Source organism: Phocoena phocoena, chromosome 3 (assembly GCF_963924675.1).
Source record: "Phocoena phocoena chromosome 3, mPhoPho1.1, whole genome shotgun sequence".
Lineage (NCBI taxonomy): Eukaryota > Metazoa > Chordata > Mammalia > Artiodactyla > Phocoenidae > Phocoena > Phocoena phocoena.
Genome location: NC_089221.1, coordinates 62,358,134 through 62,384,405, shown reverse-complemented (window position 1 = coordinate 62,384,405; position 26,272 = coordinate 62,358,134). Strand labels below are relative to the sequence as shown.

At 39.0% G+C, this 26,272-nt stretch overlaps 1 protein-coding gene across 1 annotated transcript in view; it reads left to right on the top strand.

Annotated features, from left to right (window-relative positions):
• The first annotated feature begins 24,084 nt into the window (after positions 1-24,084).
• AP3B1 (adaptor related protein complex 3 subunit beta 1) overlaps positions 24,085-26,272 on the top strand; it is a 276,812-nt gene continuing 274,624 nt past the window's right edge. The window contains exon 1 of the mRNA XM_065875497.1: positions 24,085-24,247. Within this exon, the coding sequence (XP_065731569.1) occupies positions 24,120-24,247 (128 nt within the window). The 5' untranslated portion in view covers positions 24,085-24,119. The remainder of the gene's footprint in view (positions 24,248-26,272) is intronic.

Here is a 26,272-nt window from a genome sequence, read left to right as displayed (position 1 = left end):
GCCCAAGGTCATACCCTTCCCAGGGAAGCCTACATCCAATGACCGATGAAGGAGGGAGTAGACATACTACCATTTTAGCCCAATGCAGGACATCTTTTGTTTTTCTCAGTTAAAAAAATTTTTTTTTAATTTTTTATTGAAGTATAGTTGATTTACAATGTTGTGTTAGGTGTACAGCAAAGTGATTCAGTTATGTAAATATACACACACACATATATATATGTGTAGTCTTTTTCAGATTTTCCATTATAGATTATCACAAGATATTGAATATAGTTCCCTGTGCTATACAGTAGGACCTTGTTTTTTTTCTATTTATATATAGTAGTTTGTATCTGCTAATCCCAAACTCCTAATTTATCCCTCCCCCACTTTCCCCTTTGGAAACCATAAGTTTGTTTGCTATGTCTGTGCGTCTGTTTCTGTTTTGTAAATAAGTTCATTTGTATCATATTTTAGATTCCACACATAGGTGATGTCATATGCTGTCATTCTCTGACTTAGTATGATAATCTCTAGGTCCACCCATGTTTCTGCAAATGGCATTATTTTATTCTTTTTTATGGCTGTATATATATATATATACATCACATCTTCTTTATCCATTCATCTGGCAGGACAACTTTACAGGTTGTTTTTGCTCCAAAACCCTTGGTGGTGTTGGCTGAGTCTGTCATTAGTTCTGCAATGTAGCCTGACTTCTCCCTCTGCCTAATCATGTTTCCTTCCCCTCCCTTCCATAGGGGATGGGTCACAAAGGCACTTCCTAATAAACCTCTGCACGTGAAACTCCATTTTGGAGTGCGCTTGCCAAGAAACTCAACCTACAACAGGACCCCTAAGCGCTTCTCCCTCACTTAGAATAAAGCATCAAATCTCAACTCAGGTCTCGATACCATACAGCAATTCTATTATTTATCCTTCTTTGGGATATTTATTTATTTGTAAGCCCACTTTTAATTATGTCCTCTTTTTCTTCTTCTCTGAAAGGGCTGCCTCTGCGAATCTGCTAACATATGGGACAGTCACAATGTGAGGTCTTCCCAGCATAAGTTTGATCTTTCTAGCATAGGTCTTTGTATGGGATCTCTTCCATTTGTCCCTCTAGAGCCATTTTCCACCCTCACTCTCCTCTCTGCCTGAGGAAGATCATCTGTATGGGTTGTATCATTGGAGTCATGTGCCCTCTGGCTTCCTGGTGGGTTTGGCCAATGAGGAGCCCCAGCAGGAGAAGGGAGGAATAGAGGAAAGTGAGATCCGTCACAGTATTTATACCCCTGCCTCCCTCTCTAGGAATTTGCCTTGGGCTGACTATCGGCTTGACTGGTTGTCACTGTTTGTCTCGAGTTCACATGCATTTCTCTTTTTCTAGGCTCCAGTTATTGTAAGGCCAACTGGCCCGAGGCAGGGGAACACAATCAGATTCACAGGTTGCCTCAGACCGAAATTCTCCGGACCACCCAGTTCCAGAAACTGCCCTGGAAACATTCCGGACCACCCAGTTCCAGGAACTGACCTGGGGACTTTGAACTCAGCCCAGCCTTCCCGCCTTTCGAGGGGCGGGACTAACGGTCCCCCAGGATACCCTAAAAGACCACCAAATAAGGAATACCCTGTGCCCTCCCAGATTCACCACACCCCTTTCCCTTCTTCCCCTATAAAATCTTGCCCAACCCTCGCCGGGGTGCGACTTCTGGCCCCCTTTCTCTCGGACCAGTGAACCTCGCCCGGGAGCGCTCCCTGATAAAGCTCACTTGAAGCTTTCCTCTGTTTCGCCGTGCCGTTTGTTAAGATCCGACCTTACAGTTATCTCTCCCTTCTCTTGTCCCAAGAGGTAATACAGACTCTTTTGCTGCTAGACCCGGGTTTCCCACACTATTTATGGTTCCCCTCACCCCTAGCCTCCTTCTGTGAATAAATCCTCTTTGAATTATTTTATCTTAATTTGAGAGTACAACAGGAAAGATCCTGTTGGGACCCTGACTAATACAATCTTTTTGGACTTCTTAGATCTTTACACGGAACTCTCCCAATAGGTTTCACTGTTTCTCCTCCTGACTGGCTACGCTGATCTCTGCTTTAGACAGCCTCCTCACTAAGCCTCTCATTCTAACACCACTTGCCTGTCCCTCAGGAAAGCTCTATCCATCTCCAGAGGAGAAGGTTTTGCTGCTTTGTTCATTCTGTAGACTTACAAAACACATGAGGGCTTTCAGGATGAACAGAGATCGAGAACCCCCCGTACCAGGTGCTATGGAGAGTTTCTGAATCCAAACAAGGCAAGAAGATAGTCAGAGAAACTTCTTGAAATCAGTGCTATCTAAGCTGATTTTGGGTAGATGAGTAGGCAATAGACAGAACTCAGGCAGAGCGTAGAGAGAAGGACATTCCAGAGGGAGGAAAGAGCATTCCCAAAAGCTTACATAAAAGAAGAATTCAGTGTGAGAGCCTGGAGCACAGATTGAATGTCTTTGTAGGATGGGGTAGGGGGGAATATTATAGGAGATGAGGTTACTGTAATCATAATTTCAGCCAACTCTAGTCCCTTCAAGGTCAGTAGCTGAACCTTGTTCTATGTAGCTGAGAATATATTTTTCTGTTCACATTCACAGTCATCTATATTTTTACTCATCTTTCCCTTCTTCCTTCTTTCTATCCAAGGCTATCACCTTCATCTATATCTTGATTTTAGGAAGGGTGGAAACAGGGAGGCCAGTTAGTGAACTATGCAGTAATTCAAATCAGAAGTCAGCAAACTACAGTCAATGGGCCAAACGGGCCCACCCGCTGCCTGTTTTTATCAAAAAAATTTATTGGAACACAGGCACACCTATTCATTTAAGTATTGTTTGCAGCTGCTTTCAGCCTACGACAGCAGAGTTGAACAGTTGCAACAGGCACCATAATATGGCCTGCAAAGCCTAAAATATTCATCTGTGGCCTTTTACAGACAGAGTTTGCTGATCCCTGATCCAGATGAATAACCCAGATGAAAGTGGTTAGTGAAATGTACTTGAGTGAGAGTTATAAACGGAGGAGGTGTGATCACATTCTTGACACATTTTATACGTAGAACTTACAGGATTTGCCAATGAATTGGATATGAAATGAAAGAGAGGAGATAAGAATGACCAAGTTTTTTGGCCTGAGCAACTGAAAGAATAAAGTTGCCACTTGCTGAAATGGGGAAGGCTGTGGGAAAGTAGATGGAGGTGGTAGGTAAAGAAAAGTTTAGTTTTGCGCATGTTCAGACATAAGTTTATGATGCCTATTAGAAAACTAAGTGGAGGGACCTCACCAGAGGTCCAGTGGCTAAGACTCTGCCTTCCAATGCAGGGTGCGTGGGTTCGATCCCGGGTCGGGGAACTAGGAGCCCACATGCCACGCTGTGCGGCCAAAAATTTTAAAAAAGAAAGGAAAATTAAGTGGAAATATCAAGTAAGCAGTTATATGTACAAGGGTGGATTTCAGGGGAAAGGTCAGAGCTAAAAATATAAATTGGAGAGTTGTCAATACATAGATGTTATTTAAAACCATGAGACAGAATGATATCATTTAGTAATAGACTGTAAAGACAAAAGAGGACTGAAGACTGGGTCCTGGGGTACTTTCAGATGTTGGGGGTATGAGGAAGAAATAGCTAAAGGAGACAAAACAGGTGAGTTAGGTGGAAAACCGGGGTGAATGGTGAGCCAAAAGCTGTGTGACGAAAGTATGTCAAAGAGAAGAGAGTGATGAATTCTCAAAGCCAATCAAAGGGCTTATCAGTGCAGTAGGGTGGCATGGTCCACTCTGGAGGATGGACAATAGGGAAAGTGTCACACAGTCCTTGAAGTAGTCTTTGGGCCATTTAGTTGGCCATTGTCAAGACCTTGGGTAATTAAAGTGGTTAAGAAGGGAGGTGACAGGTCTAGATGGGCACATCCCCTTGTCCTGAAGAGAGTGGTACAACCAGAGGGAAATTTGGGGCTTTCTTGCCCAAATCTAAGAGAAGAACCATGTCTTATTCATACTTACATGGGTTGTTGTAAAGATTAAATGATTGATGCATGCGAAGAACTTAGAATAGTGTTTGGAACACTCAGTAAATATTTATCTGTTGGTATTATTGTTTATATTCATAGGGTCCAGCACAGTAACTATTATATAGCAGAAAATTAATACATTTTAAATGATTTTTAAAATGAATCTAGATTTATTATTTTCTCTGATTCTTTAGATGCTCAATGAAGAGAATTCAATTTCAAGATTTCAGCTGGAGGGCGTGGAGAGCTGGGGGAAGATGGGCTGGGAGTTGGGGATTAGCAGATGCAAACTGGTATATAGAGAATGGATAAACAACAAGGTCCTACTGTATAGCACAGGGAACTATATTCAATAACCTGTGATAAACCATAATGGAAAAGAATATGAAAAAGAATGTATATGTATGTGTAACTGAATCATTTTTCTGCATAGTAGAAATTAACACAACATTGTAAATCAACTACACTTCAATAAAATAAATTTTTAAAAAAGATTTCAATTGAAAAAAAAGGTTATGCTATTATTTTAAAACCACTGTTGCAGTGTGTGTGTGTGTGTGTGTGTGTGTTTTACCCTGATGACCAACTTTTTGATTCTTTGATGACTTCTCCAAAGAATCATAGAATTTTTGGTGGTCATTTGCCCAAGCTGCCTAGCAAGTTTACTGGAGCCTCACCAAATTGATTAGCCTGTGGACTGGGAGTCTGGCACCAAAGTGAATCATCCCGAGGGCAATTAAAGCAAGAGGAAGTGCAGCAAAGGTATCTTACATACAAAATAAGAAGATAGCCTCAGCCTCTATGCCCCTATCCTCAGCCTCGTCAAGAGGGCAAAATATTGCTTGTCAGTCAGACCTGTGTAATGCCTTAGCAACACAAAAAGAACCAAGGAAAGCCAAATATTGCTATTTGATTTTTCATGATTTGATTGATACCACGATTTAGTAAATTACTTTTTTGAGGGTTCTTCTCTTTTGGTTTGTTTAAAGCCAAGGAGTAAATGTAGCAATAAAAATTTAAATTACTTTGCCTCTTGCCTGAAATGCTCACTATTCCAATCCCTGTGCTTCACTGTGGTGCCAGGGAGAGGAGCAGAAACAGTTGACAATGATTCCGCATTACTGATTCACTCTACTCATTAGATTATATTGAAATGTTATGACTTTCTGGGCTCAGAGAGTTATTCCATTTTTGCATCCAGTAAGTAATTTTTTGCTACTACATAAAAAACATAAAATTATTTGGAGTAAGACTTTTTAATTGGAAATAATAATTTTTGGATAAGAAATTGAGCCCTTTACTAAATAATGTTAAATTATCATCAGGGCTTCCCTGGTGGCGCAGTGGTTGAGAGTCCGCCTGCCGATGCAGGGGACATGGGTTCGTGCCCCGGTCCAGGAGGATCCCACATGCGGTGGAGCGGCTGGGCCCGTGAGCCATGGCCTCTGAGCCTGAACATCCGGAGCCTGTGCTCCACAATGGGAGAGGCCACAACGGTGAGAGGCCTGCATACAGAAAAAAAAAAAAAAATTATCATCAAAATTACATTTTCATGAATAATGAATCAATACCACTGCAGCTGTTTCGCTATTTTAGTATTGCTGAACTCTGGTAATTATTAGGTTTAGTTGTATTCCCTTGAATTTGGTAGAAAAAATAAAATGAGGTCACACATTTTCACTGTGAAATATTATCTTGTTAGGCAAAAAATTCACTGAATAAAAATACTGCAGGAAAGTATGTTTTTGGTAAACATATTCCAAAATGTTATGTTAGCACTTGTGGCTTCAATTTTTGTACAATTCCTTTACTTTAATCAAGACAAAGCAAAGGTTTTCCCTAATACAGCCCCAATATAGCTTTCATGTTGTATATATCAGGGATTTTTCTATTTTTATTTTTAAGTGAATGCATGATCAGTGTAACAGACACCAGTTTGGGGTTGAATTATTTATTTGTTCCCTCTGTCTAAAGAGGGTAAAAACAATGGGCTTTTCTTACTGATTTGACTAGGGTTTCAGACATATGTAGATAGCACACACTCGTATCTACTGAGTATAGTAAAAATGCTACAGTTCATCCTGATTATGATAAAAACAAATACAACCTAGTATAATAGGGCATTATCACCATCTCTTGACTCTTTGACAATGTCTTAAAATGATTTTTACTGTACTTAAAATGATCAAATTTACTTGTTCTCTCTTAGGAATTTTGCCCAATTTTCCCCATATCAGAAAAAAAAAAAATATGTTAAATTGCTATTAGTATTACACCCGTCTTTGCTCTCAAGGTACCATCTAAATTATTCCTTCATCAACATTGGTGTGCTTTGCTATGTTTATAGCTTCAACTTTTTTTTAACAAGTGAACTTTATAAAAGTAAGATACTCAGTGGGAAATGAGCCTTGGGCTGTTGGGATCCTGAGAGTGGCAGCTGGGGTCGAGGAGTAAGGGGAGCAGGTGGAACAGACACAAATTAAATAGAAAAAAATTTTCGGCACAGAAGTTTTGAAGTCAGCTTCTTAATGGTAGCAGCTAGAATTATCACTGGCATCAGCTGAGTATTATCATTTATCTTCACCACACTTCCTTGTGGTCCAGAATGTCTAGATATTCCAGGTGTGTTGCTGGGAGACACTCAGAACAAGAAAAAGAACTAATATTTATTGAGCACCTCTAGGTGCCAGGCACTGTACAGATACTTTCACATTCCATATCTCATTTGGTCACCACTATAATCCACTATAGTTGGTGTGATTATCCTCATTTGACTGTTGGGACATATTGAAGGTGAGAGTAGTTAAATAACTCACCCAGCGCCCCACTAATCATGCAGTAAATGGCGCTACCTGCTCTAGCAGCAACATTAGTTAGGGAGAAAGAAGGGACCAAATAGGTCAATGTGGATTTGGTCTTGTCCTTTTGAATGTTGACACTAGAGTCTCATCTCAGGACACAAAGGCCCTAAGGTGGTCACATGAGAGTATCTGGAATTAAATGTTTTCCAGAGGTGAATGTCTTGTGTTCATTATCCCTAGACTCTTGCTTTAAACCTCTTGTCCTAGAGTAGACACGGGTTCATCTTTATTTTTCCCATGCCACATGCCACGGTACATTGTACATCATAATTATTTAATAAATATATGTTAAATTTAATTTAAAATCTTCTTACAGGAGCGACAGGAAACAGTCATTTTATAATAGTGATATAATTATAATAGTGTCCACCCTGGGATATTTATGCTTGTCAGAGTAATTGAGGACCCAATTAGAGTTAAACACGGAGTAAACAAAAAACAAGAAACAAAAAACAAGTGATAGTGTTGACCTAGAGCAAAACATACTTTCTAAAGAAAGGGCAAAGGAGAGAGAGAAGGAATTATAATACCTAAGATCAATAATTTATAAGATTTTAACATTTGAAATTATGATTAGAAGAGAAACTCAAATATGAGTATCTCATGTTTTCTGTGAAAACAACTACCTCTGCTGCCTACAACTGGAATTACCACTTATCCCAGACAAGAGCTTCTTTTACTAATTGGGTCAGATTATATTTTTAGTACGATTTTATTCTAATGAATGTGGGCCTTTTCTATTAACCTTAACAGTCAAGAAAGATGAAACAACGGGAGAATACATCATCTGGGACTTCAAAGTAACTATATATGCTAATGTGACAGGAATGACTGCTTGAGGACAATTTTATCATATCGATTGCAATTATGAAGGGAAAATAAAATCTTCTCAAGTATTCTTCACTCTCTCTGAGTTAATTAAATTTTATAACCTTTGCTAAACTCTTCAAACAATAGAATCTTACTCAGGCAATATCAAATAATTGTAAAGAACTTGATTATTGTCCAAAAATTCCACTGGGTTGATAGATTTAGTATGTTCCTTTATTTTCACTGCAAGAAGTTATCATCAACATCATCACTGTTGCAAGCATGACCACTGATAACATTTATTGAATCCGTAGGGCACACTGCTAGGGAGAGAGACACCAAGAAGTGTAAGATATGGTTCCTGCCCTTGAGAAATTTATAATCTAAATGGACCTATTTAGATTGGTTAAAGTTGGACCAAAATAATTTATTTAATCCTGTGATTTATAATAGTCATTCAGCGGGGACACATATGGGTAATATTGGACTCCCATCTTTTTTTTTTTTTAATAAATTTATTTATTTATTTAATTTTGGCTGCGTTGGGTCTTCGTTGCTGCACGTGAGCTTTCTCTAGTTGTGGCGAGCAGGGGCTACTCTTTGTTGTGGTGCACGGGCTTTTTCTTGGGGTGGCTTCTCTTGTTGTGGAGCACAGGCTCTAGAGCACAGGCGCACGGGCTTCAGTAGTTGTGGCACGTGAGCTCAGTAGCTGTGGCTCACGGGCTCTAGAGCACAGGCTCAGTAGTTGTGGCGCACGGGCTTAGTTGCTCCGCAGCATGTGGGATCTTCCCGGACCAGGTCTCGAACCCGTGTCCCCTGCATCGGCAGGCGGACTCTCAACCACTGTGCCACCAGGGAAGTCCCCATGGACTCCCATCTTAAAGTTATCTTAAAATAGATTCTACCTCCTACCTTTGCTAAGAGATAAAAATTTGTTTTCAAAATGAATGCAGATGTCATTAGTTACCTTTTTGCAGAGAGAATGAAATCTGTTGATCCCTAGAAGATAAAACACTAATCCTCTGGGCATTTTATTTGGGTGACTTGGGGAAGCAGTTCAAGTCCCATCTCTGCAACTAACTGGCAGTGTAACTATCAATTGTAGCGCATTATTACTCCAGCTGCTAGGCTAAAGGATGGGCTCTCCATGTCTTTGATTTGAAAGAAATTCTGTATCATTGAATACAATGGCATATTTGCATCAGTAAGCCATAGTCTCACCTCCCTCCCTTTGTAATTAACCTGGCCAACAAATAATACTGAAGTTGCAGTGCACTCTATGCCTCTGATGTATTTCTAAATCAGTTTTCTGTGTGAAAACTTACCTAACATTTCCATGACGTAGACATCATGTACCAAAAAAGGTCAAGTTTTCTAATACAGAATACAATAGTACTCATCACATGTTAGTATAAAGTATTTAATATAAAGTATTTAATATCCGGAGATGTTTTACATTGATTTTCAATGCTTGGATTCAGGAAAAAAGAGAATGTTTTCCCTTACAAATTGGGCATATGGAAATAAGTAATAAGGATAATTGGGCAAGTATATTTCCTGAAAAAATGCTCTAAGTGTGAAAAAATGCTCTAAGTGTATCTTTCCGGTTCATTTTGTTTGCTTGGCAATCAGGCCTTATGTGATTATCAAATTTCCTTTATAATCACGTTTAATTTTAAGTTAATGATCCATTTCCTTTATCAGTGGTATTAGTGGATGACTTTTACAACAAAACATGCAGTCACGCAGATCAGCAGGTTCTGTGGGTAAAGCAGGTCATTGAGGCTTTCCAATTCACACTCCAGTCTATTCCCAATTAGGTACTTTGAAGAAGTTGCTTAGAACTTTAAGAGCCTTTACAACCTTGAGATTCTGGATATATGTGCTTTCTCTTTATTTTTGTTTTCACAATAAATTTTCAAACCTGTATAAAGTTGAAAGAAGAAAACAATGAATACATGTATACTATTCACCTAGTTCACCAAATATTAACATTTTGCCACATTTTTCTCTTGATATTATATATACCTTTAAGAAGACTTTTTTCCCCTGATCCACCTGAAAATAAGTTGCATATATCTTTACCATAGGTGTTTCCATATACATCTCCTAAAAACAGGACTTTATCCCACCCATCCAAAATACAATTATATCACCTAAAAATGTGACATTAGTTTAATAACATCATCTAATATACAGTCCATATCCACATTCCCCTAATTGTCTGCAAGATATTTCTTATGTTGTTGCTTTTCAAATCCAGGGTGCAATCAAGTTTTACACATTGCATTTTTTTTATGTCTCTAACATTTTTTTCCTAAAGTAGTTTCCCTGTCTTTTTACACTCATAACAGAATTTTTTGAAGAGTCCAGGCCTGTGTGTTCTGTCTTAATAAAAAAATTAAAATTTTGAAAAAAAAGAGCACTGATAAATGGACAGTGTGTTACTTTTTCTGTTGCCAGTGCCTGAGAAAAACCTAACTATTGGGCCTAACTTCTTCAGTCCGGCCACATGACTCATTTTATATAAAAAATGTTGATAAAAAGGAGAAATCCTATAATGTGTCTGTAACAACAAGGAATGCCAGGATTTAAAACTAGCCATGGGGCTTCCCTGGTGGCGCAGTGGTTGAGAGTCCGCCTGCCGATGCAGGGGACGCGGGTTCGTGCCCCGGTCCGGGAAGATCCCACATGCCGCAGAGCGGCTGGACCCGTGGGCCATGGCCGCTGGGCCTGCGCGTCCGGGGCCTGTGCTCCGCAACGAGAGAGGCCACAACAGTGAGAGGCCCGCGTACCGCAAAAAAAAAAAAAAAAAAAAAAAACTAGCCATGAACACATAGATCATTAAAATTTTCCTGAGTCTGCTTAACTATCCAAGATAATGTCCGAATTTTTGAGTTAGAAGAACCTCAGAGGCAAATTAGCTAGCTTAATTTCTTATATTAGAAGTAAGGAAAGTGAGTCTTAAAGAGTCTGTAATTTGCCAAGGTTACACTGCCGGTTAATTGTAAAGGTGGCACTAGAAAAAAGACATCTTGATTTCCAATATCCGCGTGTCCCTGATTCTCTCATCATCTTCTCTGCCATCACCATCCATCCCTTTTATTTCTTTTCTAATTCTTCCTGTCCTTCCTTTTCCTCCTTTTTATTGAGCAGGCAACAACAGATTTTTTTTTTTTTTAATCACTTCTGTTACACTCCTGCCAGGCTTTCTCAATAGCTACACTATTGACATTTTGGGCTAGGTACTCTTTGTTGTGGGGTGCTGTCCGGTGCATCGTAAGATATTTAGCAGCATCATTGGATTCTAACCACCTGAGGCCAGTAACACTCCTCTGTCTGTGACGATCAAAAATGTCAAATATACCCGGGGGCTGGGGGCTGGGGGCAAAATTGTCCCTGATTGAGAACTACTGCCAAATGCTTCTTATTTTGGCAGTGGTTCTTGTTTTATTTATTAACTCTCCTTTTATTCCACGTCAGTATGAATTCAAAATTGTATGTAGTTGTAATCACAGTATAGATACAATTTTTCTTCTATTATTTTTACTTATTTCATAATAAGTATTTTCACTGTTACGGTATGATATTTGTTGTTTTTGTCTACCTAGGATTCCCTGCTCCTCCTTCCAGTAAGACCACCCCTTTGTCCATTGTGGAACTTCATCTCCCTTAGTCCAATCATTTGATTCTAGGGTCCTTCCCCTTGTCCAAAGTGTACACAAGGGACTCAGGCCTGACCAGTCATAATAATCCATCTCCAAAGCCACAATGATTAGTCTCAGTGATAGGCGTTATCACCCAAGTTGGGCCAATCAGAGCCCTTTCCTGGGAATTTGCTGGAAGACTCTATTTCATTTGGGTTGCCAAACTGTGATGTAAAGCTGAAGCTCCCTGCAGCTATGTCATCGGCTTGTTGGCAGTTCAAGAGAATGAAGCCAACACAGACAGAAAGCAGGGCTTAAGATGGGAGAGAAAATCCTGGTGGTATCATTTGAATCCCTACATCCATTCACCTCTAAGGGCAGTGAAACCCTTGTCAATAAATCTCTTCCCCCACATCCTTTCTTTTTTCATTTATTTTTTGCTAAGAAGACTTGACATGGATTCTTTCACCTGCAACAAAAAAGAGTCCTGCTTAAGAAAATAATGTTCATGTTTATAATATTTAATGGTTCATATTTCCTCAAGTTGTAGTGCCATGATTTCCTTAACTGTTCTGCTAACATTAAACTTTAAAGTGATTTGAGATATTTTTCCCTTATAAATGCAGAGTTCTTTTTCAGTGCCTTTTGAATGACTTCTAGTAAATTTTCCATTAGTTTCCTCAAACATGGGCCCTTGGTTTGAATTCCGAACTACAAGATTTAAAATTGAATGATTTACCGCCTGATTTAAGGCCATTTGGCTTTGCTTTATTCTCTTTTGCTTTTATGCTTCTATTACAGTCATTCCACCTGTGATTATACCAGCTGTTGTGGTAGTATCTGCTCCAGCTGCATGGGCATATTTGAATGCATTAGTGTGCTATGTCAGTGGTGTAGGAAATTTTTTATGGTACCACGAAGATTAACTTCTGACCCTTGTAGTATGTATGTAGTGTTTCTTTTAACTATTAACTGCAAAACCAATGTTGTTCAATATTAAGTTTTCAAATCTTTGCATTCACTGAGGATATAGAATTACTCTATTATCCTAATGTCTGTGAAAAATGCCTCTGAATGTTTCATTACTATGAAGTCTTTATGTATCTCATTTACCTGTGTAAATTAACTTTTCCATATCTAAGGTCTAGTTCAAATGTTATTGCATTCTATGATTTCTTTTATCACTTATTCAGTTTGTTTCCATCTCTCATTGCACTTAGTAAATCAACCTTATAACTATGAGAGATGATGCAATAATGAGGGAAGTGCCAATTTAGGGTCCTATAATAGTCATGGACTTGCCTTTCAGAGAATCATAGGCAGCAACACACTACAAAACATATCACCATCAAATTTATGGAATCATAGTTTATAATAACAAAAAAATTAGAAATAAATCAATGTTCATCATTGGGGGGCTAATTTAATGAGTTATGATACAGCCATAAAATGGAAAAGTATGCAGCTGGAAAAAAGAACAAATACGTTTTAAATATATTGATACATCTCTAATATATATATATATATATATATTTTTTTTTTTTTTTTTTTTGCGGTATGCGGGCCTCTTACTGTTGTGGCCTCTCCCATTGCAGAGCACAGGCTCCAGACGCGCAGGCCCAGCGGCCATGGCTCACGGGCCCAGCCGCTCCGTGGCATGTGGGATCTTCCCGGACCGGGGTACGAACCTGTGTCCCTTGCATCGGCAGGTGGACTCTCAACCACTGCGCCACCAGGGAAGCCCTCTAAGATATATTATTAAGTATCTCAAGGGGTGGTGTAGCAGGGTAATTAAAATTGTGGACCTTGAAGTCTGGTCTAGGTTCAAAGACCAGGTCTGCTATTTATTAGTGGTGTAAACTTGGACAAATTTCTTAAGCCCAATTCTTCAGTTTTTTCACCTATGAAATGAAGATGTAATGGTAACTACCTTACAGGATTGTATGAGGATCAAGTGAGTTAATACATGCCAAGCACTTAGAAGACTGTCTGGTTTATAGTAAAACAATAGAACTATAACAATGGGATGTGAGTGAATGATTTTTGAATTATTTAATATAACTAATAAAAGTAAAAAATTTAACCTTTCTTGAATATATTGCAACATATTGAAGATATTAATCTTTATTCAATATATTACGTATTTTCACCATTACTACCTTGTACTATAGTATTACACATATTCATGTAGAGGGTTATCTCTTCTTACTATGATGTCTTCGAGGAAAAGGCTTGGCTTTCCCTCAATTTTGTACCAAGTATGATCTCCAGCACGTGCCATGTGCAAGGTAAGTTCCATATGTATTTGTTGACTGTATTAATAAAACATTCAGATTCCTCTCTGCATATAAAAATTTCAGAGCTTTCACATTTTTAAGGAGTTTTAGAACATATCTAAGGGAGTTGATCCTATAATTTCAACATTTAGGGGCAAGTCCAGAGAATTTGTTAACATAGAATTTAGGAAGTTTATTTGTACCTGGATGAGCAGTATTGTGAACATATTTCCTTTCGTTAAAAAAAGAGTTTGGGGGGCTCCCCTGGTGGCGCAGTGGTTGAGAGTCCGCCTGCCGATGCAGGGGACGCGGGTTCGTGCCCCAGTCCGGGAAGATCCCACATGCCGCAGAGTGGCTAGACCCGTGAGCCATGGCCGCTGAGCCTGCGCGTCTGGAGCCTGTGCTCCACAATGGGAGAGGCCACAACAGTGAGAGATCCGCGTACCACAAAAAAAAAAAAAGAGTTTGGGGCTTCCCTGGTGGCTCAGTGGTTAACAGTCGCCCTGCCAATGCAGGAGACAGGGGTTCGAACCCTGGTCTGGAAAGATCTCACATGCCGCGGAGCAACTAAGCCCGTGCGCCACAACTACTGAGCCAATGCACTGCAACTACTGAAGCCCGCATGCCTAGAGCCCATGCTCCGAAACAAGAGAAGCCACCGCAATGAGAAGCCTGGGCACTGCAAGGAAGAGTAGCCTCCACTCGCGCAACCAGAGAAAGCCCGCGCGCCGGAATGAAGACCCAACGCAGCCAAAAATAAATAAATAATTTTAAAAAATTTTTTCTTTTTAAATGAGGAAGAGAACTAATAGTTTTTAGGAACTTTCAGTCTCAGAAAGATTAAGAACTTGCCTGCCTTTGTACATCTAGCTGGTGATGGAGTCAGGGTTCGAACCTGGATATGGTTGATTGTTCTTTCGGCTGTAAAAGGGAGGTAGAAAGGAAAGCTACATTCACTGATTTGTAAGTGAGCCTCGGAGAGAGGACATGAGGAAGATGTTCCCTAGACTTTTACTTCAGCAAAGCTTATCTTTGCTGAGCACATCACCTAGCTATTTAAACTCCTTCCAAAACCTAGGACTGAATAAAAATAGTCAATATGTTAGGAATGTGAGGAAAAATATAACAAAATCATTTTATACAACTTAAGCCTTTGCCTCTGAGATTAAGTCCATCTAAAACTCTTAAATAAAATAAGAGGATATAAGTGACTTAGATGTTCCCTTTGTGATATTTAGAGATAATAATTTCTATTCTTATATCACCATCTCAAATAAATATTAGTCATTGTCTAATGTAGGGTTTATCACATTGCATTTTTCCAGATCAATTTCATTATAAAATATAATAATGAGGTCATGGCATTTTCAAAGCATAAGTTTGCAGGTGTGTACCACTTCAGAAAACCTGAAATATGAAAATCCCCAAATGCTTGGTAAATTGGAGGATTGCATAAATTCAGTTACAGAAGAGTTCTTCACATTCCAAAATAATTGATCATGGGGTTTCTTTAAACAGGAGGGCATGACAGCTCATATTCGTTTGGCAAAAGAAACTTTGTACTCTATCTGGGAAAGTTGTCCTCTTTAACTCAACACAAAACTTCCAGAGGGATTTGTATCACAGAGCAAGGCATAGCTAAGTAAAAGGCTCAGCTGTCCCAGTCAATTCTGTTTACCAATGGGGGTGAGAATCAGGGCAAGTACCAAATTAGAATGGGTGGTCAGGGAAGACCTCTGATTAGGTGACATTTGAGCAAACAGCTGAATAGAATAAAGCCTGAATAAAGCTGATGGAGTCAGCCTTTTGATGACCCATTGGAAGAATGTTCTGGGCAGAGAACTCAGCAAGTAAGGTCTCCCAGGTCAGAACAAGCTTGGTGGATCAAGAAACAAAACACCAGACTGTCTGGAGTGTAGTAAACTCGGGGGAGTGGCTCACAATTAAGTCCTTAGATGTAAATGAGGATCAAGCAGGACGATGGTAAGCACATGTAATTAATTTGGATCCTGAAGTATTTAAGAGCTCAATAAATGGAAACTCTTGTTATTAGAGATCAAATTATTGTTTTCTTCGTAATTCAAATTTAAATGTTTTTTGAAATGGGAGCACTTAGAGAAATACTTGTGAAATTTGTACCTCATGTCTTCACTAACACTGTAAAATTTAAATTCTATTAAAAACCATAAGAGAGTCATTTTCTAATTGTAAAGGCTGCTAAAACTATTTGTATAAAATTTATTGTTTTATAAATATTTGTTTATTGTTTCTAGCCTAGATTTATGCTGAGAGTCTTTTTTACCCCAATCCTTAACCATCCTCAATCCTGAAAATATTTTCCTAAAATTTATTCAAGTTTTGTGGTTTATTTTTGATCAATCTCGAATTTAAGTTTAGATTGTGTGAGTTAGAGATTGTAGTAGGCTGAATGATAACCAATAAATATATTCAAATCCTAATTCCTAGAAATTGTGAACCTTATATGGCAATAGTGACTTTGCAGACATGATTAAAGTAAGGATTTTGAGATGAGGAGATTAGCCTGGATTTCCTGGGTAGGTCCTAAATATAATCACAAATGTCCATGTAGGAAGGAGGCAGAGGGAGACTTGTCACAGATTGGGAGAAGGCAAAGTGAAGACAGAGCAGAGAGTTTTGAAGATGTAATGCTGCTGGCCTTAAAGACGGAAAAAGGGGCCAAAAGCCAAGGAATGCAAGGAATGCAGCTCTAGCCGCTAGAACAAGCAAGGAAGGTCTTATCCCCTAGAGCTCTGGAAGGAGTTGCCCTGCCCATACTTCAGAATGTATATCTTGATTTCAATCTTCTGAGCTCCAGAACTGCAAGAGAATAAATTTGTGTTGTTTTAAGCTGCTAGTCTTCTGGTAATTTGTTACAGCAGCCATCAGAAACAGAAATCTAACTTTATTTTTTCCCCTATAGTTAACTAATTAATTATCCCAGTACCATTTATTGAAGAATACATTATTTCATAAGTGTTCTGAAATATTAACTTTATCAAAATGTCAATATTCACTTAGAGCTAGTCTGTTTCTATTCTATCAATCAGTCTACTGATTCTTGAGACACTACCAAACATTTAAATTGCAATAATTTTATAGTGCATTTACGTGAGTGGTAGGGTAATTCCTTCACCATGCTATACTCCACTCCCCCCCAGATTTCTTGCTTTAAGCGCCATTTATTTTTGCAGATAAACTTTAGATTCAATTTGTCTGGTAAAATTTTTAAATTTTGATGGAAGCTGCGTTAAGTACATAGAAACACTTGAATATTCCTATCCGGAAACACAGACTCTCTTTTCAGGTCTTTCCCCAGCTGCCCACCCTTTGGCGAAATTTTATAGTTTTTCTTCACTTATGTCTTGTAAATTTCTTAAGGCTTATTTGTTGCTACTGTGGAATAGGGTCTTTTTAAAATTACATTTTGTAAGTAGATACTATTGGTGCATAGGAGTGCTATTGGATTTTGAATCTGGCCACTCTGCTGAATCACTCTGTAGAGGTCTAATAATTTTCTCTTCGACTTTCCAGCAAGATAATCATATTGGGCTTCCCTGGTGGCGCAGTGGTTAAGAATCTGTCTGCTAATGCAGGGGACACGGGTTCGAGCCCTACTCTGGGAGGATCCCACATGCCGCAGAGCAACTAGGCCTGCGAGCCACAACTACTGAGCCTGTGCGTCTGGAGCCTGTGCTCCACAACAAGAGAGGCCGCGATAGTGAGAGGCCTGCGCACCGTGGTGAAGAGTGGTCCCCCCTTGCCACAACTAGAGAAAGCCCTCGCACAGAAACGAACACACAACACAGCAAAAATAAATAAATTAATTAATAAACTCCTACTCCCAACATCTAAAAAAAAAAAGATAATCATATTATCAATAAATATTATAATCTTTTCTTTCCCACTATTTATTATTTTATTTATCTTTCTTATCTTATTGCATTATCTAGAATCTATAGAAGAGTATTAAATGGTAATAGTGTTATTAGGCATATCTATTCTTTTTCTGACTCTAGTTGGAATACTTTCATGTTTCACTATTAAATATGAATATGTGTTTTACTTTATATGTTTTGTGGAGGTATTTTAACATAATCTATACATACAACATTTATACAGTAGTCCTCCCTTATCCACGGTGGATATGTTCAAAAACCCCAGTGGATGCCTGAAACCATGAATAGTACTGAACCGTACATATACTATGTTTTTTCTACCCATACATAGAAATGATAATATTTAATTTATAAATTAGGCACAGTAAGAGAGTATTCAAATTGCCAGCATCACTACTCCTGAACTTTGTGTCTATTATTAAATAAAATAAGGTTTACTTGAATACAATCCCTGTGATACAGATAAGCGAGATGGCTACTAAGTGACTAACAAAGAGGTAGTGTATATAGCGTGGATATGCTGGACAAAGGGATGATTCATGTCCTGGGCAGAATAGAGTGGGACAGCACAAGATTTCATCATGCTACTCAGAACAGCATGCAATTTAAAATTTATAAATTGTTTATTTCTGGAATTTTTCATTTAATACTTTTGGACTGCAGTTGACTGCAGGTAACTGAAACTATGGAAAGCAAAACTGTGGACAAGTGGGGACTACTGTATATGCACGATAATGGTAACACTATTTCCTTCCATTTCTTAGGTTATTAATTATGACTTTAAGTCAGAAGAACTGATTATGTTATTAAATCCATTTCCAATATCTATTGATATATATACTATATATAATAAGTATAATAAGTTTTTTAATGTTAAAAATTATTTTATTATATGTAAAACCTACTGGGTAATTTTATGTTTTCATTTAATATTAGTTCAGTATATTATTTAGAAAGTCTATAGCTCTCCTTTTTTTGTATTAAAAAAAATGTCAGGCTTGGATTTCATTAATGCTGGTCTTAACAAAATAAATTTGGAAGTGCTTTGTCTTTTTCTTTTTAAAAATTCAGTAATAGTTTAACATAACAGAAATTGGAAGTCCTTATAGGCCTAATAGAACTGTATTGGTTTAGTATCTCTCTGGTGGTAGATTTTTGACAACTTTTTCAATTTTTTCTATAATTATTTAGTCTATTCATGTTTCCTACAACTTTTTGAATCAATTTTTATAACTTACACTCTCCTAGAAAATAAAGAGAAAAGTTTAACTTTCATTATTTATAATGTGCCTACAAATAAAAGAGACAGATAACTCATTTAAAAATAAGCAAATGCCAACTCTGCATAATTAATAGAAAAAAATTCAAAAGGCCAATTAATGTACGCTTTAACTTCATCCCATTTGGGGTAATCATATAGTCCTGTTTCCCCAGGAAAGGCCTGGTTATATGTGTTCTTCCAGTATAATTATGACTAGTGTCATAAAGAGTCTTAAAAGTTTCCACTTTGGACAATACATTATTATGTGGACCCTAATTATAACAAATGAGATAAAAGTTTAAACAATAGTGAGTATTTTATTATTTATTTTTTGCCAATAAGATTAGCAAACATTAAAAGGATTTATAATATTCATTGCTGGAAGGGGTATGTTGAAACAGAGGAATACGTGTAGAAGAGATAACTGGTACCCTCCTTTTGGGTTATAAATTTGGCACTATCTATTAAAATTTTAACTGTGCACATCATTGGACCTAGCTATTGGACTTCTGGGATCTTACTTTATGGAAAAACTGATGCTAGTGTACAAACACACGTATGGCCAATGTTGTATGGGCTGTTGACTAAATACATAAAGGTGCACCCAGAGAATGAGCTATTATGTATATGTTTAAAACAATGAGGCAGCCATATATAATGGAATGGAAAGATTGCCATAATACATTAAAAGAAAAAATAAGATGCAGAATGATAATACAGTTTTTTTGTTTGTTTGTTTTTTAGGCAAGGGTTTAATATTGCATGGATTCAGAGGAAAATAAAGAGATCTGGAGAAAAAGAAGGGCTATTTCATAAAGAAGGGGATCAGGGGAAGTTTCAGAGTGAATTGGCAGGAAAAAAGGGACGACGGCTGTCCTGGCCCACGAATTGGTGTGAACAAAGACAAAAGGGCAGAAAATTGAATTGGAGGCTGGGAGTTTAGTTGGTTTAGAGTTTGCCATAGAGGTTAAAACTAAAAGTTCAAGGACCAAGGTACCACTGGCTGAAGGCTTTCATTGCCCACCCTGGCTTTGCTGTCTCTTTCGGGACCTGGCCAAGGACGGGGTGCCATCATGGAGTTGACGTCCCCATAACAAGGACAGAAAGGTTTGACGCAAGGAGGCTGATAAAAGAAATGTTCACATATTGAGATATAGGGAAGTCATTCTACCTTATACATGAGTTTAATTTTATGCTAACTAAAATAGCCTGTTGGGGTCTATCAAACATACATTATACATCTGCTTTAATTATTAAAGAAAAAGGGCACATTGACCAAAAGTAAAGAACGTCCATGTTAAAAATAAAGATTAAAAATGCCCCTTTTCCTGGGATACCAGTGCTGGTCCTCCTTTGATGATAAGACTCCCTTCCCACATGTCAAGGCCATGCTGACTCACTGTGTATGTCCTGTTGTTTTTGTTGTTTTGAAACCCTGAAGAAATGTAACCTTGGCTTTTTTTTTTTTTTTTTTAAATAAGTTTATCTTTGGCTGCGTTGGGTCTTTGTTGCTGCGTGCAGGCTTTCTCTAGTTGCGGTGATCGGGGGCTGATGGTACAGTTTTAACTGACATTTGGTAAAATATACACATGTATAATTTGTTTTTCTATGCTTAGATAAAAGTTTGAAAATATATACGCCAAATTTAACACCTATTATCATGAGGGTTCAGATGAACAGAAGCTGAAATCAGAAAATTCAATATAGGTTTTGTTAAAAGGTTAGGGAAAAAATCATTTTGAAAAAGCAGCATATTTATCAATGATCCTGAGATTCTATATATGTGCGTAGGAAACAGAAAAATCTGCTTCTGGCTTGGTAACAAACATCAAAGAATAAGTCTTTGGTTCAACTAGAACTGATGTTTCTTCTGGTTGGAAGCATGACCATTTTTCCTGTCAGAAAACGTCATAAGTATATAAAAGCTTTTTGAATTCTGAAGAGATGGAAACACTAGACCTCAACGTATGTAGTTATTATTTTTATATATTTTTGTATATTTCTGTAAGAATACTTCTGTAACAGTCTTAGAATCTTAAGGCAGTAAGGGAATTCATCTTGTCAAGTCCCTAATAGTTTTTCAGTGATAAAAGAAAGTTTCATCTGTTTTTCCAAAGAATATATGCTTTGCATCTTATACATAATAATCCAGAGAAGAGAAAAAGAAAGTTACCGAACAAATATTTTGAGGAATATATAATCATAATACCTGCACCATTCAAGGACAATGTAAAAAAAATTGTAGTTCAATCTCCTACACTAGTCTGCATGAAAAAATTAAAATACGAAAATATTACCAAATAAAATCAAGCAGGGCTTCCCTGGTGGTGCAGTGGTTGAGAGTCCGCCTGCCGATGCAGGGGACGCGGGTTTGTGCCCCCTTCCGGGAGGATCCCACATGCCGTGGAGCGGCTGGGCCCGTGAGCCATGGCCGCTGAGCCTGCACGTCCGGAGCCTGTGCTCTGCAGCGGGAGAGGCCACAACAGTGAGAGGCCCACGTACCACAAAAAAAAAAAAAAAAAGATTAAAAAAAGAAAATCAAGCAGTGAGAGACAGACTCAAGAATAAAGAACTTCAAATCTATAAGGAAAACAAACTACTCAGTGTAAAATTGAGTAAATTTCTTTATGTGCAGTTCCCAGAAAAGAAAATGCAAATGGAACAATATCATAAAAAGATGCTTAAATTCATTATGAACACAAAAATTAAAATCAATTATAATAAAATAATATTCATACCTATCACATTGATGAGGATAAAAACTTTAAAAAAACAGAGTGTTAGTGAGAATGTGAGGAAAGAAGATTTCTCATACATTGCTGTGGGAGTGTGAACTGTTAAAATTGCATTGGAGAAAAATTTAGGATATTCAGTAAATGTGCTTATAATCTACAACCACGAAATTCTTGCCCAGGAATATATGCCAGTCTCTAGGGTATGTGTATATCAATGTCCTTATTTCACAGATAAAGGAAAGCAAACCTTAGCTTCTTCTACTATTAAATAAATTAATATATGAAAATTGTTTATGTGCCTCGTACATACTAAGCCGTCTACTAAGTATATATCATCATCATCAGGAAAAATCAGCTTTAGGTGAAATTCCCTAAATTGATCGATATCATCGATATTGACAACAAAATATTTTAGGTGCTCCATCATTTCATCCCTGGAAGGGTATTCCAACAGCTGAAGAAAAAACCTGCCAAGTTTTGACCAGAATATGAAGTTTGGAGGGCATTCTGTCCTCCCCCACCTAGAGCCGTGCTTTTTTCCAAAGTAACAGTGTGGCTTTTATTTTTAAAAATAATTTTTTAAAAAAAATTAAAATTCTATTTTCTAGAATATTTTTAGGTTACAGCAAAATTGAGACAAGGTTACAGAAATTTCCCATATACGCCCTGCCCCTACACATGCACAGCCTCCCTGGTTACTACATCTTCACCAGAGTGATCATTTGCTACAATTGATGAACCTATATTGACACACCACTATCACCCAAAGTTCATAGTTTCCATTACGGTTCACTCTTGGTGTTATTCATTCTATGGGTTTGGAGACATGTATCCACCATTATGGTATCATATAGGGCATTTTCAATGCCCTAAGAATCCTCTGTTCTCTGCCTTTCATCCCACTTCTCCCCAACTCATTTAGTGGCAACCACTGATCTTTTTACTGTCTTCATAGTTTGGCCTTTTCCAGAAGGTCACATAATTGGAATCACAGAGTATGTAGTCTTTTCAGATTGGCTTCTTTCACTTAATAATGTGCATTTAAGTTTCCTCCATGTCTTTTCATGGTTTGATGGCTCATTTCTTTTTAGCACTGAATAATATTTAATTGTCTGGATGTACCACCGTTTGTTTATACATTCACCTACTGAAGGACATCTTGTAGCTTCCCAGTTTTGGTAATTCGGAATAAGGCTACTATAAATATCTGTGTAGATTTTTGCATGGACATAAGTTTTCGGCTCCTTTGGATAAGTACCAAGGAGTTCAATTGCTGGATTATATGGTAGGAGTATGTTTAATTTTGTAAGAAACTGTCCAACTATCTTCCATTGTTGCTGTACAATTTTGCATTCCCAGTAGCAATGAATGAGAGCTTCTGTTGCTCCCCTTCCCCACCAGCATTTGGCGGTGTCCGTGTTCTGGATTTTGGCCATTTGGGTAAGGTGCGTAGTGATACCTCAGTGTTGTTTCCAGTGTGGCCATTAGAGGAGGTGAGGACAGCACTCTAATCCTTGTACGACGCTCTCCCCTCCCCCACCCAGGCGCTGCCTCCCCAGACTGTTTTTCCGTAGTTCCCTGACCGTTTCTCAGGGCTCTAAACTTCAAATTCTGCCTAAAGGGGGAGAAGTACGGGAAGTGTAGGGTAGGATCTGAAATCCACCGGAAACGTCAGGCTGAGGGAAGTTACTCCTGGAAAGGTTTCTCAGGTGCTACTCTGGGGCCAGGCAACTTTCTGCCTTGACTCTCCAGAAGACTTTAGTAAGTGATACCACAAGCGGCAGAACAAAGGAAGGAGGTGCCCAGATGATAGCCTACTCCTGGTGCGTGAGGCTCACTCTATTTTATTTTAGTCTACTTTTGGTGGCCAGACGCCAGTAGGAATCACTAGCTCCTTGAAACTAACGGCCCCAGGATTTTCGTTTGAAGCTTTCACTACTATGAACACATCTGGCAGGTGGTGGATCCTCAAAGACAGGGCCCTGGAGGTTTCCTTTAAACGCAGAGATCTGCGACAAAGGTTGCCTGGGGCAGGTGTAAGACACAGATGGCTGGAGGGAGAGGAGAAGAAACCAGCTTAAACAGGAAAAGCAATCCTGATATGTTTAGGAAAGTTGATCTGGTGTGTTAACTGGAGTTTCAGGAAAAATCTGAAAGCTACTGGTTTACAACAGGAGTCCGACAAAGAGGTGTCCGGGCTCGGGAACCTCCTAGGGGATCGAAATGGATACACGGGTATTTGTCTCCAAAACAACTTTAAAAGTCGAGAGTCTAGTCTCCAGCATGCGCGAGGCCGGCCTTCCGCAGAGCCGGGGTCCGAGCCTCTCAGCTACCTCAAAAACCCGGAGAAGGAAAATCCAGTCAGGCCCTGGAGTGCCCGGGGCGGGGGGTTGGGCTCCGGCCGCCTGCACACTGGGCATGCGCAGGGGGTGGACCGCCAGGTCGGCTTTGGGAGCCGTGACGAGTCCGGAAGCGCCTGCGGGCGCCCCTCCAAACGTGAACTAGTTTTGTTTCGCTTCCCTCGGACGGGAGCCCGTCGGAGAAAACCCCCGGCAGGGCCAACCTGACACTCGGCAGCACCGCAGCAATGTCCAGCAACAGCTTCGCTTACAGTGAGCAGTCCGGAGGAGGGGAGGCGACGGAGCTGGGTCAGGAGGCGACCTCAACCATTTCCCCCTCTGGCGCCTTCGGCCTCTTTAGCAGCGATATGAAGAAGTGAGGAGAAAGGTTTGGGGTGTGGGGACGGGACTAGGGAGCTGGTGCCCGGGAGGAGCGGGCACCGAGATGGGGCTCCCAAGAGAGGGGTGGGGTCGCGCTGAGACCGCCCCGGAGCCGAGCGGTAACGTTTCCCGCAACTGGATCAGTTGGGACTGGTGGGAGTGGTTGGGAGTTTGGGATGAGTGTGTGGAGGGGAGTCTCTAGTAGTTTTCAAACTTCAGTGGAAAAAGAACCGTTTGGAGCTCTTTAGGTGCTATCCCCCAAAACTCTGAATTGGTCTGGGTTGGGGCACAGGCATCTGAATTTTGAACAAACGCTTCAAGCTAATTTAATGTTTGCTTGATCACACCTGGAGAAATTCGCTCACTAGCGTGGAAGGGGTGTTTGGGGAGTTGAGAAGGAACGTGAGAGTGTGGCTAATGGGAAACTGTTCTGTGACCCTCGAATGCAGGAGCTAGGAGGTGTTTTAGACGCTTTATGAAGGGACAAGCTGGTTTATACAGACGTTAATGTTCTCGGGCAACGTCCTTTGCACTACAGACAAAAAAAAAAAACCACCCAAAACCCCTAAAACAAAAAACAAAACCAAAAAACCACCCCAATCCCAAACACAGTAATAAGCATATGAGTAGAGAATATTTAGTGTTACTCTGAGCAAGTGGTAAAATTTTACAGATTCATAGTGTGAATTTAAAAAATGAACACCAAACATTGTATACTTGGTTTCTTGAAAAGTTATTGAGAGTAAAAAAAAGAATTATTCAGAGTATTTTAAGTACCACCGAAAAGGGAAAGAACCCCCCCACCGCACTGATTTTTTTTGGGGGGGGCGAAGGAATGGTTTTAAACTTACAGAATTCTGGTAACTTTGTATTTTATTGTAATCATTTTTACGTTTTTCTTTTTTTTTAATCTCAGTGCTAACTAAACACTATGGTCACATAATAGGCTGACACTAGATTTATGCTAAATTAAGGTAAAGTAGCTGTGCTGGTGGCTTTGCGGTGTCAGAAAGATAAATTAAAATTTAATTTAAATTAAATTTCAAATTTGTTTTAAAAGACATTCTGGAAAGTGCTAGTCGTTGAAATTGGGATTACATTTTCACTGTATTAAGCTAACTGAAATCCCGTATGGAGTGTGTGAAATAAGAGTTTTTGGTTTGTTTATTTGTTTGTTTCCTTATTCGCAGGTTAGAAAAGTTTAAAAGTCATAGAACTAATTTTTCATTCTGTGTATTTAGATGATTGTTCCAACAAGGAGCTTGTTGCAGCTCTGCTGTTCTATCAGCAGATGTTTCAACTGTTGAATTAACGTATAAGTCTGTAGAGGTCTGTTTCGCACGTGATATGCTTACAATTGATTTACGTTTTGTGAACTTCTAAGATGTTTTTCTTTTAGAGCCTTTCATTTCCTATTTTGTCAGATTTGGGCCTGATTTGGAAAAAAAAAAATGCGTGGCTTTGACTATGACCAGTGCTGTTGAGGTGCCTGAGCAAGTTGGATTTAAAATAAAAATAGCTAACATTTATAGAGTGCTTGTGCACACTACTTTACATTTATTATTTCATTTGGTCCTCCTAACAGCCCTTTGGCTGAGTGTGAGTATGGCTTATGGGAGACTATTCTGTGATGCTCAGGTGTCACAGAGGTTCAAGGAGCAACCCAAAGCTACTTCTTTGATCCCACTTTGCGGATGAGAAAATTGGAGCACAAGTGGTTAATTTGCCCAAGATCACAAAGCTAGAACCACTGCGCTGCCTGAATTTGAGCTCAATCTAATCTTGGAGCCCATTCTCTTGAGCACTTGGATATGCTACTTACTACTTGATGAAGTTTATTGTGCTTTTGTTAGAGAATGCATACAACTCATTAAAAGTTTAAAACTTTGACTAGTAGTTGTAGACAGTGTATGACCTTGAGGCTTTCAGGAATTAGAAACATTTTGGCCATTGAATTGCAACCTAATGGGGTTGTACGGAAACAAGGAGACCCCTGTTCTGGAAGTGGTCACTTAATCTC